This window comes from Engystomops pustulosus, chromosome 6 (genome assembly GCF_040894005.1).
Source record: "Engystomops pustulosus chromosome 6, aEngPut4.maternal, whole genome shotgun sequence".
Taxonomy (NCBI): domain Eukaryota; kingdom Metazoa; phylum Chordata; class Amphibia; order Anura; family Leptodactylidae; genus Engystomops; species Engystomops pustulosus.
In genome coordinates this window covers 171673671-171688368 of record NC_092416.1, presented here as the reverse complement: position 1 = coordinate 171688368, position 14698 = coordinate 171673671, and the positions used below count along the sequence as shown (strand labels likewise).

Genomic DNA, 14698 nt, shown 5'->3' with positions numbered 1-14698 from the left:
CCACTTACATGCACCGGGAAGAAGAAGGTGAACTACGACAGACCTGAGCAGGGAAGTGACACATGCAGGATATCGGGCGCATGATCTTAGTGAATCGCGGCACAGTGCATGATCATCGGACAATGCTCTTTCTGTGAACATAAGCGGACAGGTTAGTAAATGAGCCCCAATATTCTACCATTAAGGTGGATGTTCCTTAAAAAAGGTCAGCTTAATACTCATGTGTTTTACAGTAATATGATCTAACACCCAATACACATGCATGCTCAGCCGAGTAGATATGCGGATCCCTGGGTGGGCCTGATCCTTAGAAGTAGGGGCAACATGGAGAAAATCACAAGAGCTTTTCTAATAGCAGTGTATAAGTAATAACATATTTATACAGTACAACTCCTGGAATTCCCCATCCATCCGCATAATAAAGAACAATTATTGCCCCAGGGGTGAATATCTCCGCCCCCATAGCGCACCTCATTACCATTTACCAATCCCTTCGGATGATGAGAACAATATAGTTTGTCCACAACTACCCCAGATCCTCCTGATGCCTCTTGTAACGTTATATATACACCATCTGTCTGTAGCCTGTGGCTCTTGGCTGTTGTGTCATTGTATCTCCCAGCACAACAGGTTGCGGATATTCGATCACCCGTTCTGTGCCTCCATTTTGGTATTGCCCCTGGAAGCTTAAAGGGAATCCCTCTATGGTCTGGTTGCTTCATCACACAAACTGCAGTCTCTTACTCCCAACCAACATTGACATATCTGATCCCCCAGCAAGTAATGAATAAGGGGCCTCTATTTTAGGATAGATCCGGGAACATACCTGTCATTTTAAAAGCTGCCATACTGGATCAAGGGCAAGTGTTTCCAATGGCCAGGTGTTCATGTAGAATATTAGAGAACTGGAATTGTCTCAAAAATCAATTGCTGCCATTTCTGATCTTCTCTGTGTTTTGCCTGTTCATTTGTATAGCATTTTCTTGCTTTCCAAACAATAAAATACTAAAAATCGATTGCTACAATCACATCTGTAATATATCTTGTAGTTCAAAGGTTATCAGTGCAAAAACTCTCTAAAGATTCTAATGCAGATTTATAATGATTGGTCCCGTAGCTCTGTGTTCAGCAACAGGAACACCTGGAATAATTGTACGTCACATGAAACGTTTCAGGTGGTTTCAGTTTTCTGTGTTGATAAATCTTTAAATCTGATTAAGGCTATCGATTTCTGAGACAATTCTGCTCTTCTGTGATCTGGCAGACGACCACCTTCCCAGTGGATAGGCTTAACCAATATTCCCACTTACAATATGGCGTCCATGTTATGGGCATAGAGTAAAAGACACGCTGGGAGATTTAGATATGTCATTTCCTAGACCTTTTTAGTCATCTGGTAATCTCCCAACCCTGAGCATGTTCATACTAAGGATATACCTGGCGGAAAATCAGAGTAGGACCCCCCCCCCCTTGATTTGTACGAGTCGACTTACTGACATGGCAATTTGTTCCTCCTTCTGCCCCCCTTCTATACTTTACTCAGTAGCTTTGGTTTATATTTTACTTTGCTGTTATATAAAAAAAAGAATGATAAATAAATCACATTCTCTTTACAATAGAATGTATAAACATTTCACAAAACAGTAAATAATATCATTATTGTTGTCATATCAATAACAACACATAGAAACTTGGTATTTATAAGGCATATGCTCGACCTGTGTCACTACATGCATTAGGGGGGAACCCGAACCCCAAGATCGCCTCACACCCACTGATCAGCATCTTATCCCCTATACCAGTGATGGCAAACCTTTTAGAGGCCGAGTGCCCAAACTACAACAAAGATCCGCTTATTTATCGCAAAATTCCAACACAGAAATTTAATTTGTGATTTATACTCCCTTCTCTGTCACAGTTTTCATTGATACCAGCACCTGAGGCACCAATAAAGCAGAAATAGTCCCAGGGAGAGCTGTCACTTTAAAATAGCTCTGTGCCCAGCAAGTCCTGGGCCGTCTGGGACTGCAGGAAGATGCCTGGAGTCATCTCTGGTGATGGCCTGAGTGCCCACAGAAAGGGCTCCGAGTGCCACCTCTGGCACCAGTGCCATAGGTTAGCCATCGCTGCCCTATACTGTGACCAGGGGATAACAATGTATTCCGGGACAACCTCTTGCACAGGATTGCACTAACTTTAATTGTTATTGATCCACAGTTTGGTTGATAAACTGTGGTACCCCCCACTGATCACAAGCACTAAAGGGGTTTTCCCACAAATCATGCTAATCGGTGGGGGTCTAAGTGATGGAACCACCACAGATCACGAAAACGAGGGGTCCCAGTTACCTCAGTTAGACCCCTCATCGCTCCATGAGAGTAATGGTGCAGACAGCCAGGCATGACCGTTCTGCTCCATTCATCTATGGAGCTGACAGAGATCACCGAGCGCGGCGCTCAGCAATTTCCATCAACTCCATAGAGATGAATGGAGCAGAGCGGTCATGCGCGGCCGTCTGCTCCATTACTCTCATGGAGCAACAAGGGGTCTGACTGAGGTAACTGGGACTCCATCGGACACCTCATTTTCATGATCTGTGGGGTTCTCATCACTAAGACCCCCACCGATCAGCAAGTTAGGCCAGATCCTGTGGATTTGTGGGGAAACCCCTTTAATTGATGGTGTGCCAGGTCTTGCAGTTTCAGTGTTGGAAATTGCTGAGCACAGCGTTCGGTATCATCGCCACCCCTAATCGCTAGGAGAGTGTTAGGAATGCTCTGAAATTTCCAGTGTTCCCATGCTAAATCTGCCGCTTCATTCATTAGTGGGAATGGGACCCTTTTTATCATTATAGGTGAGAATCCCAAGAGTTAGACCCCCTTCAATCAAGTTGCCATTCTCCATCCTGTGCTACATACTTTATACAATCTCTTTCAATGGAAAAAAAAAAGTACAATTTAAGGTTCCTGGAGTCGGGCTATAACTAAATTAATTGTTGATAGTCTTACCCCAAGGGGGCAAGTAGGACTGAGCACCCCATTAGGTTCCAGCCCAGGGTAAATTGAGTTATTTAAAGGAAATTTACTCTTTGATTTCATGCACTATGAACCAAACATACCTTGAGAATGCTGAAGCTACACTGATGCATTTAGCCAGTTTACTTTACCATTTTAATAAGTTTTATTGCTGTTTTAGTTCCTGTCACTCAGTGCTGATCAGTGTAGGATTCTAGAGTATGAGCGGGGACTCTCTAAGCAGACACTTCATGATTCCTCTGTGCTATGAGATGCTGTGTGCTGACAATGTGCTTAGATTATCAGGGTACAGGGTTTATCTACACTTTCATTTACCTTCTGAACATTCTACTAGTATCTGACGTCTGAGAGATCAGTCATGAGATGGATATAAAACATAATGCCACACTCCAGCACTTCTATCTTACCTATAACACACACAGTCAGCTCTGTTATATGTCTCCCACCCCTGGATAAAGACTTTATCTGTCTGTAGCTTTTAGCGTTAGTTTCTGCACACTGCTGCTTGCTGGCAGGAAGTGCCTGTGTCTGAGCTGGTCTTGTACTGGGGGAAGGGGCAGGAGGCAGAAAGCACTGCAGTGTCCAGACAGGAGAAGCTATTCATGAAAAGAATCTGACCATAGAAGAATTACAGTCGGATCCAGGAACAACCAAAATTGGTTGTCCCTGTCCAATGGCATAGCAACCCCTCCACAAGTGGTTAATTGGGCAGAGAAGTCCCAATTCCTGGCACTGCGCCGGGAATTGTGACTAAATACCGTCTTGTACGCCTGTTTTCATGAGAAACGCATATGCAATTTGGTCAAGCCCCTCCCTGTTTAGAAACGCAATCCAACTGCAACATGTGAATGCAGCCTTAGTTGTCACCAGTATGTAGTCTCCCTTTTGATGTGTCTAATCTTATCTAATCTGCTATAACTTATTGTCTGTCTCTGTTGTACGGGTTCCTTGTTGCCCCTGGCAAATAACTGCCCTAAAAAAAAACCCAAAAATCATTGGTTTCTAGCAAGTGTGGCTGATGTAACGCCTGTATGGAGGCTCACACATAATGATGTATAATGCTGTGTAGGATCTCGGCACTGGAGACACAGCCGGGATTGTGGCCGCTCATGTGCTCAGGACCTCCCGCCGCTCCCCCGGGCCGGTGCAGGCAGTGAGGAGGACAGCCCCGGGGGCCTTCCGGAGCTCTGACACCAAGCGGGAAGCGGGAAGTGAGAGAGCAGCATGGAGGAGCTGGACGAGCAGCCGGCGGAGGCGGTAATAACTGCTGGAGGGGCGACCTCCATGTCTGTGTGATTTGTGCTCGGCCATGGCGGCTGTAGGGTAGTCCCGGCAGCATGAGGCTGATGTGTCAGGGAGATGCTACATGCGGGCTGCACAGTATGGCAAGGGGGAGGTGTTACTGCTGGGTCAAGAGGGAGGAAACGTTGGGGACGGGTCACTGCATTTCAAGGGGGAGGCGACGTTGTGTCATGTCAATGGGGCGGTGATATGTCGGGTCACTGCGTGTCAAGGGGGAGGCGACTTTGTATTAGGGTGGTGGCACAAGTGGCGTTTTTAGCCCGTTTTTAGATGTGCGTTTTCAGATCGTAAAAAAAGCATGCGTTTTTGACAGTTTTTACCAATTATCTTAATTAAAAACGCTGTTTTTTTTTACGATCTGAAAACGCACAACCAAAAACGGCCTATAAACTCCACGTGTGCCACCACCAGAACCTCAGAATTTTACCGGAGTGTCTCCAGGACAATAGGAATAGAAAGGGAGACAAAAAACTCCCTGTAGTGTGTTCAGACAAATAGCAGCAGAACAAGGCGGAAAGCTTCTCACCTTCCTGTATATAATCATCGGGGGCAGCCGGAAGCTTCCCAAGGCGTCTCCCGCTCCAGAGGACAGAACCGCAGAGCGATAATAGAATAGACCCAGAAGGAATCAGGAGGGGATCCGGCGCTCAGAAAATAAATCTTCAGAAGAATCACAATTTATGAATTTATAAGAATTTATTGCAATAATAAAGTGTCGGAGCGTTTCGGCTCAGTACGCGAGCCTCCATCAGGCGTATGAGACAAAACACGGTTTTAAAAATAAATAAGTAATTTATCTTACAATAATAAAGTCATAAATTGTGACTCTTCTGAAGATTTATTGTCTGAGCGCCGGATTACTTCTGGACGTTGTGTCAATGGGGCGGTGATGTGTCGGGTCACCCCATATCGATGGGGAGGCGACGTTGCATCGGGTCTCTGAGTGTCAAGGGGGAGGCGACATTGTGTCAGGTCACTGTAAGTTGGGCGGTCACGTGGTGGTTCACTGTGTGTCAAGGGGGAGGCGACGTTGCGCCGGGTCACCCCGTGTCGAGGGGGAGGCATCATTGTGTTTGGGTCTCTGCGTGTCAAGGAGGGGGTGTTCTTGTGTCAGGTCACTGTTAAAGGAGCGGTCACGTGTCGGGTCACTGTGTGTCAACAGGGAAGCGACGTTTCGTTGGGTCACTGTGTGTCCAGGGGGAGGCAAAGTTGCGTCAGGTCACTGTCAATGGGGCGGTGATGTGTCGTGTCACTGCGTTTCGAGGGGGAGGCGACGTTGTATCAGGCCACTGCAGGGGGTGATGATACAGTGCAGATCACTCTAAGGCAGGGGTGACCCCTCAGTTTCACCCCACGATCAGATGTTGCTGGGTGTCAAACTAGCGATTACCTTGTAGGTGATAATGCACTTCTTTAGGAGTATAAGAATTTCCCCAGGACACATCTATTACCAGCCTCATATCCTAAATCCGGGGGCCTGATAATGAGAGGGGGCACCCGAAATCAAATGCTGCATCATGAGCACACAAGTCCCATTAGTAAGATCGGGGGCAGGTCAGTGTTCTGAGGGGTCTGATCGCTCCCCCCGGTGATCCCTCTTGCTTTACACTGCAGCTGCACTTTCTTGGAAGCCAAATGTGGATTGAAAAGTAATAAATTCCGTAAGGAAATAAACCTGCAGTGTGAGGATTTATCCGGGAGTGCTTGTCTCTTCCCTGTAGGTTATTCCAGGCCTGGGGCGGTGCGGCACACACATTGGCTTTGATTGGGGGCCGCGGGAATTTCTGCTGTATGAGACCCGCTACCCCCCCTCAGGTAAGGAAACCCTATTCTTATTATTTGGGGCAGAATAAATAACGGATCAGAGGTAAAATAATCGTATTCTATTCTCCGCAGACAAGGCGCACCTGGAGACCTCCGGGCAGCTTTCCTTTCTACGTAACGATGAGGATCTCTTCTCTCCGGTCCTGAGGAAACTCTTCAATGAGTCACATGGGATTTTTGTCGGCCTGCAGAAGAGCGAGGAGGAGGCGACCAGCAGGACCCGGAAAGCCGAGTACGTGATACGTTATAGGGACCGTGGCTGCTCATGTCCTTATAGATACACTGTGGCCAGCTATTCTTCCTGCACACCCCAATACACATGCACACTTGGCTAGGTTTTGGCATAAGTCCCCCTCTCACACTTGATGCTTATCTGCACATGCTCCTGTCTCTATGGTACCTACCTACCTCTGGCAGGGTGTGTCAGTGCACGTGCTGGACCGGTTTTTGTGTCTATCCCCGTGCTCACATTGCTTTATATTTCTCTTTTGCAGTTTGGTTCGTGTCAGTAAAAACTATCGCTCGGTCCTCCAGGCCTGTATGCAGGAAATGCACAAAGTGGCAAGTAAGGACCAACACTCAATTACTTCTGGTTTTGAAATTATTTTATTTTATTTTTTTTCAGTTGTGCCCAAAAGTGACCATTCTATGTCATAATCGGATCTTATCATTCCGTTTTTTTTTTTTTTCCAGGTTCCACACGAGATAAATTCCAAAGTGAAAAGTACTCTGAGCAGGTAGGGCGAGACTTATCTTTACTACCAATGCTTTGGGGTTCTAGGTGGCTCCTCTGGTGTAGGGTTGAGGCCATCGATATCGGGTCCAACTCCTCCATGACTACATGTAAAGGCTCAGGCTCCTGCCTGCTGTCTACGTACTAGCAGATTTACAGCTTCCTCCTGCTTATATCTATTATATATACTGCTATTATATAATAGGGTGAAGCTGCAGTGTCGCTGCCTGGTAGACAAAGCATTGCTTTGTTCTGTCAGGTGTCACATCCCATTTTCACAGCTGATTCTCAATGATGCAAAAAAAAAGTGCTCCATGAATGAAAGGAATGAGACTGAGCTGCAATACCAAGCACAACCACCATACTATGTATGGCAGTCTACCTAGCAGGTAGTGAAGAGACCTCTGTGCCCATCCTAGTGCTGCAGCTGCTTCATTTTTCAGATGCCGGACAACCCATTTAAATAGGTGTAATGTGATGATATTAATTTTAAAATTTTGATCTATTGAAGATGCGAATTCTGGAATCAAAGGAACGTCTTTTCTTATCCAAAGGATTTTTATCATTTTATGTTTAAATTTTACGAATAAACTGATATCTTGATTTTGGGGGATTAGGGGTGTGACCAGCAGAGACACACCCTCTACTGGTAACGCCCAGTTCTCAATTTCTTTCTAAGTTTAACCAAAAAATGGCAATATACACATTTATAACAATAGATGATTGAGAACTGTTATATATATATGGGATGCACAGAGCAGTTTGATGCTCCTCTGTAAACCCTCCAGTGCTCGGTGATCCTGGGCTGTTGTAGGATTCATCTCTAGTCTTGTGTTTCTAATCGCATTGTCTCCTGTGATCTCCAGCTCTCCATCCTGTCGGCCATGGAGCTTTGTTGGAACCTGTGTGAGATCCTTTTCATTGAAGCTGCCACAGGTGAGCGTTGTAGGGTTACACTTCCCCTGGTGCATGTATACACATAATTCCACATGGAGGATAGTAGCCATGTATTTCATATGGGACCAGGGGTCACACTGCAGATACGGGGAGCAAATGGGGGAACCCAGAAAACCCCTGTTAGTCAGATCTACCAGATGGGGTCACCTTTATTAATATGGACCATCTTGGCATAGTGTGCAGCTGTGCCCGGGTTATCTTTACAATGCCGGGCGTTTAAACCTCTGCAGGTGTCACTGTCAACAGTGACTAAACCGGAGGGAAGTAGCTCCTTCTTTCGCTCTATTGGCGCCCCCTTGATGGGATTGCAGGGTGCCAGTAAATTGCAGAGGTAGTGTAAGCCATGAACAGGTAAAATGAACTCTCATGGAAGGGATGAATCTTTATTACTGTCTAATTTACCTGCCAGAGTAAACAATTTAAATTTTACTTTTGCAGCCGGATCCCTCCTGGTGCTGCTTCTCGACTGGATACGTTTCCATTCAAGCGAAATAGACAATATCGCAGAGGAGGTTCTACAGAGTGAAAGCCCCCTGCAGCATGAGCGGTTCTGGGATTTGGTGAGTGTAAAGCAAAGAAAAATGCAGTCTTTAGTCTTATAGGAATTGTCCCACCACATACACTTATCCCTTATCCGCACAATACGGGATAACCGTTCTATCAATGGGAACCCCGGAAGACAGTGTCCACCATACAGAAGCGTAAGAGTCTTCACATGTGCATTGGTACTTCGCAGGAATATTTCAGGGAGGATTTTGGTCCCCTGCTCCTCTTTGATTGGCGCCCCAGTGTTTGCACCTCCAGAGATATAACTTCAGACAAGTCGGTGGGAATCGCAGGGCATGAATTATGGGTACCCAGCGATCAGAAAACCCCATTTAACACTCACCTGGATCAGTCTGACCAGTAGTTTTGAGCTGAATCCTCTATGCTCTGCACTTTGCTTATCTCACACCATAATGTTTTACCTTTCTCTTGTATATGGACTGCAGATCACTGCGTACGTCCTGCAGGCTCGTATGGATGAAGCGCGGCAACTGCTGGCGAAAGAAGCCGCCGTTACTACAAGCACCCGGAGCATGTGCCGCGTCCTGGATGATCTCCTTAAGAAGATGCCTACTTTTGGTGTACGTAACCGCAGTCTGTGTGTAAAGGGGGCATTGGGTTACACGAATCTCACACTGCCCACACTATGGCACTTTATACACAAGCTTGGCCTGTCTGTGTGCAGTATTAGTCCTATATTATCTTTTAAAATGTGGGCCTGCTGATCTCCATTATATATTACTAATGTTTCTTCTTTCTTCTCATAGTCTCAGACGCTGACAGAGTTTGAATTAAAGTGGCAGCACTGGCGGGAGGAGTGCGAGCGCCATCTGCAGTGTGGGACCTTCTCCTCCAGCCCTCAAATGGAAACCATCTGTAAGGTGCGCACCCCTAGTATAACGTACAATTATCATTTCCTTTATTTAGGGATATAAGAACCCGTGTCACTACAAGAACATAATGTTGCGAGGCCTTAGCGGATCAGGTCTCTGGTCTGGTTCAGACCTGTCAAGTACTTGCAGCATTATTGTATAAGATGGTAGTCTCACAGTCAGGCCCGGGACCATTGCAGTATATTGTACAAATTATCATTCAATAAATTGAGTTTAGCCGTAGCCATCGCTACAGACTGTATTTCCTGAACATCTTTGCACCTACGAGCTTAATGTATGGTGGATGCAAGCATATAGTATCTTCTGATGCAGGACTGGATCTGCCGCATAGGGAGACTTGCAATGTTTTGTATAGAAAAATGCAAGGAATCTGCATCACACAATGGGATCTGCAGTAGGTGGCAATGATGGTTTCCAGACAGGGATTAACCCCCTATTGCATAAGGCTAATTTGTACATCAGAATATGGCATTGAGGGTTGGCACAGATGCAAGGGAACGTCACAATCTAATTGATAACAATCTCTGTCACACAGCATTTTAAGTGGAACCTGTCAGGGCAATTCGGGACGCTGACCCACCCGCAGGTCCTTATGTACCAGTGGTTTAATGTCACAAATTGTCCCTTACACTATTGGAAAAAAAAAGTTTTACTTGCCTGCATGTTATAGTTACACCTGTGTCTTGCGGCTGGTGAAGCTGGCATAGTACACCCCGACTTCACTGCACAAGAGCTCTAGGTATGGCGCATGCATGGTGAGGCTGGGATATTGTCCTGTCCTCAATTCACACAACACAAGAGGAGGCGCCGATGCGGATCTGCTGATGTGAGTCTTATGTGCCGCATCCGACTCATACTGGGTAAGTTGTTTTTTTTTCTTTTCCTTTTTTTCTTTTTTCATTGAGGCTATGAATAGATCATATAGAGGTCAATTTGGGGCCCTAAATCAAAGTCCTTTGAAAAGGAAATCTAACATCAAAATTCATCATGATAAACCAGGGACATTACCACAGTCCTGCTGCCTAGATCTGAGTAATCTTCTTATATTTATTATCTATGTCCTCCTTCCTTCTAAAATCAACTTTAAAGGGAACCTGTCAGCAGAAATTCACCTAATAAACCACTACCAGTATGTTGCTAAGCAGCTGAACACAATCCAGATTGTGTTTCTTTTGTGACCTGGTGTGGTGGCATCATCCAGAAAATCAACTTTAAAACAAGATGTGAAATGGTTGTACAAAGTCAAGGAGGTGGAGAATGTTAACTCTGAAGTCAAGCTCTCCCTGCCTTAGAAAGCCTTCTTCACTATAACTGATGGTCCTACATCCAGACACATCACTAACCAGATCTCCTGAAGTCCAATGCATGATGTCAATCACAGAGGAGGAGGCGTTCAGATCTTGACTTCAGTGTTAAACTCTCCACCTCCATGACTTTATACAACCAATTTACATCTCACTGCAAAAATTATTTTCTGGATGATGCCACCACACTGGAAAGAAACATGATCTTTAAGGTGTTAAGCTCCCTTAAAACAAACTGATATTGGTTCCCTTTAAAAACTATGCTTATGAGCCAGAATTGCTCTGGGAGCGTTACCTGAGCCCCTCTGTGCTCTGGCTTTACAGGTTGTTACACTCGCCATCCTACCTCCTTCTGCCTGATGTAATCTTGCACAGTGGGAAGGTGAAAGTGCTTCTGCACAGTGTAACATCCTGGGAATCTACAGCATGGAGGGGCTCTTATAACGGCCCCCAGTAGCATAATTTTAAAAGTTGATTTTAGAAGGTAGGAGGCCATTGGATAACAAATATAGGAATATTTCCACAGTCCCGGTGCCTGGATCTATGAGTAAGTGTCCCGGGATTATCAGGATGGATTTTGATGGAAGATTTTCTTTAAAAATCTGTAGATGTTTACTGTCATGTCAGCAGCGTGAGCAGGGCATCTATCACTCTCATTATAGTCCATTATATTTTAGGGGATTTGTGTATTTTATGATCACCAAAATCCTCTTGACTTTAACAATAGGTGTTACTGGGCGCTGAGGACACGTTGCTTGAGAAGAAGGATCTGATGGGCACCTGGTATCATTTCCTTGTATCACAGCTGCTCTACACACATCCAACCGTGACCCTGGCGGAAATCCACTCCTACGCTCAGGTAAGATTCTACCTATACGTAATATACGGATATACCCTGTGGCTATACCTTCCGCCTAAGATGAAAATACCCCTTTGTAATTGTTCTCTCTTACCCTCAGTCCTGCCTGGACATCTTCAGTCCTGGGGACAGCAGTTCTGAGCCGCTGGACAATGTTCTGCTTGCAGCATTTGAACTGGATATTCATCAGGTCATAAAGGAATTCAGGTAGATGGGGGGATAACTTCTAAATTTGGGACAACCCCTTTAATACACTGATTAAGTGACATTCAGTATAATTCACCCTTCTTTTGTTGTCCATTGTTTTGCAGCATTGTGACCAATAACTGGTGGTTTGTGGCTCATCTGACCGACCTGCTGGATCACTGCCAGCTCTTCCAGTCCCACAATCTATAGTAAGTTATAATGCGGCACAATCGGAATAAGATTTCTTTGACGTTGTTAGTATTTGACTGCTAAGCTGATGTGCAAGATTTTAAGTCTCTTATCTGAAATCCTCAGTTTTGGGTCCAACATGCGAGAACATTTACTGCTGGAGTATGCCTCCGGTCTCTTCTCCCATCACAGGTAAGATACTGGCGCGTGTTATCTGGTTGTAGATCCCCGTACACACCTTTATAGTCTTGTCTGCACTCGTTTTGTAGCGGTTATATGGCTGATGGGAGGGAATTTCTTTTACAGTCTTTGGCAGCTCGGGGTTGACTATTTCGACCACTGTCCTGAGCTGGGTCGGGTTTACCTGGAGCTGCACATGGAGAGGATACCTCTGAGCACCGAGAAGAAAGCCTTAAAGGCATTGCGCATCTGTGAGCAGCGGCAAATGACTGAGCAAGGTGCGTGTAATTTAATATTCAGTGCGTTAATGTAGGATTGCAGGTGTCGTGTGTGGGACCTGAGGCTAATATGATATTGATGACCTCTCCTAAGGATAAGTTGTCAATATGTAGGTTTTGGTAAAAAAAAATACCTTTTAACTTTTGTAATTGCACAGTATTATAGAGTGAATGTCTGACATATTCCATGTCTGCAGTCCGCAGTATCTGTAAGACCATGGCGATGCAAGCCATGCGCAACAGGAGGCTGGGATCAGCTCTGTCCTGGAGTATTCGCGCCAAAGATGCAGGATTCGCCACACTCATATCAGACCGGTGAGTGCACGCCAAAGCCTTGTGTCAGTATAGTAGGGTGAGGGTAAAATTGGCTAAGAAAAAGGAGATTGTGGAGTACAACACAATTCTGTCCGGTAATCCTATAATGAACGAGTGGAGTGAAAGTACCCCAACATGACCTGTGCCTCCATCCATTTGGGGAAAAAGGATCCTTTCATTTAGTTACCAGACGGTTATCAGTGAATTGAGGATAACATTTAATATGACTGTGGTAATCTTCTTCTAAAATCAACTTGTATTATTATGCTAATGAGTCAGGAACCCCTCCGTGCTGTAGTTACACATTAGCATAATTATCAAAGTTGATTTTAGAAGGACGGAGGCCTTGAATAACAGATATAAGAAGATTTCCACAATCACAGTGCACGGATCTATGAGTAATGTCCCTGCTTTATCATGATGGATTTTGATGGTAGATTTCATGTAATATTAAAAGTTATCCTCAATTCACTGATAACCGTCTGTTACCTAATCAAAGGATCCTTTTTTCCAAATGGATGGAGGCACAGGTCATGTTGGGGCACTTTCACTCCACTCGTTCAATATGATAGCCCCTTAGGTGTCACTTTTTTTGCAATGCCAAATAAATTTAGATGTAGGAAAAGTTGTTGGAATTCCTGCCAACCTCAGTCCTGTATCCTGAGATCTGGCGAGTCCAAGTATTCTCAGGAATGGTGCTTTAAACCCAGGGATTTGTGTGCAGGTTCCTGAAGGATTACTGTGAGCGAGGGAGATTCTCTGATCTGGATCTAATTGATAATCTGGGTCCTGCCATGTTGCTCAGCGATCGTCTGACGTTCCTAGGTGAGTGTGATATCGGAGTCCCTGGTTTTACCCCTCGGTACTCTTTTTAAGGGGGGGGCGTCTAATTCGTGGCCATTCCTATTGCAGGAAAGTATCGGGAGTTTCACAAGATGTACAATGACCAGCAGTTTGAAGAAGCCGCCCGCTTACTGCTGTCGCTCATGACGGCTCGTATCGCTCCCTGCACCTTCTGGCTCACCTTACTGCTGGACGCGCTGCCCCTGCTGGAACAGCAACAGGTAAGTCACGTGTAATGCACACACGTGATGTGAACATAATATAGATTGTGGGATCGTTCAGGTAACGTGTACTTACTTTTTGGTGGATGTTGATTAATTTGATTTGGGGCCAGGCTTTTAGCCAAAAAACTAAATTTATATTACCGGATGCATCAAAGTGCAATATTTTGTAACACATGGGTCCTATTGTAGGTGATCTTCTCTGCAGAGCAGACGTATCAGCTGATGAGCTGCCTGGAGGAAAGGACTGCGGCAAAGCTGGAGCCCATCCAATCAGAGGAAAGCCGGAAATCCCAGGTAAGTCACTCTGGATCCTTTGTGGCTACAGAACAGCAAAGCGGTAACCTGTCCACATCCAATATACAGCTGTCCATGTGTCTTGTCCTACAGGACAGCAGCATTGAGAACACAAAGGTGGAGATGCTGAGGCTGGCGCTGGCCCGAAACCTCTCACGTGCCATTGTCAAGGAGGGAACCGTGCAGGTGTAAATAGGAGGAATGACGTCACTTGTAATTATTCCTGTTTTGCTAATAAATCTTTTTGTTATTTCCTGCCTCTTTGTATGTGAAAACCTAGGGGAGGGGGTGTCATCCTAACACAGAACAGAAGTCATGGAGGAACGCAGCAGCACTGCACACCTAAAGCTCACATAGTCCTCTCCATAGAAAGTATATATTCTTGGTTTTTATTGCAACATTTAGTCAAAACTGAAGGGGTACATTATTCCGGTCACCATAGACCCCTGGTAATAAAATCTTCTGTATAGATCATTACTCTTTGAGAAGCCGCGGTGGTGACTTACTAGGGGCTCAATATAAGATTGGTGGTGCCAGTCCCTGACAAATGTTATATTGATCATCAATGTAAAAAATAACCTTTAAGTTGGTTTGGGCCCCTTAGCCTTGAGCATGCATTCATACAGCTAGGTTTAAGGGATCCAAATTTTTTTACCTACTGCTGTCAGTCACCATATTTCCCAGGTTATGGAGAGGAAAGGCAGCAGGGGTCCGGTGACTGGAGCTGCATCAACAT

The 14698-nt window shown here is 45.3% G+C and overlaps 1 protein-coding gene across 1 annotated transcript; it reads left to right on the top strand.

The window, feature by feature from the left end:
* Positions 1-4094: 4094 nt before the first annotated feature.
* Positions 4095-14212, top strand: NUP85 (nucleoporin 85). The gene is made up of 19 exons (XM_072112439.1): positions 4095-4292; positions 6059-6152; positions 6234-6393; positions 6656-6726; positions 6855-6898; positions 7761-7830; positions 8290-8411; positions 8844-8978; positions 9165-9278; positions 11322-11453; positions 11554-11660; positions 11765-11848; positions 11955-12020; positions 12135-12286; positions 12484-12601; positions 13326-13426; positions 13514-13665; positions 13858-13962; positions 14056-14212. The coding sequence occupies exons 1-19, from the start codon at positions 4260-4262 to the stop codon at positions 14152-14154; spliced, it is 1959 nt and encodes a 652-aa protein (XP_071968540.1). The 5' UTR covers positions 4095-4259; the 3' UTR covers positions 14155-14212.
* The last annotated feature ends 486 nt before the right edge of the window (positions 14213-14698 follow it).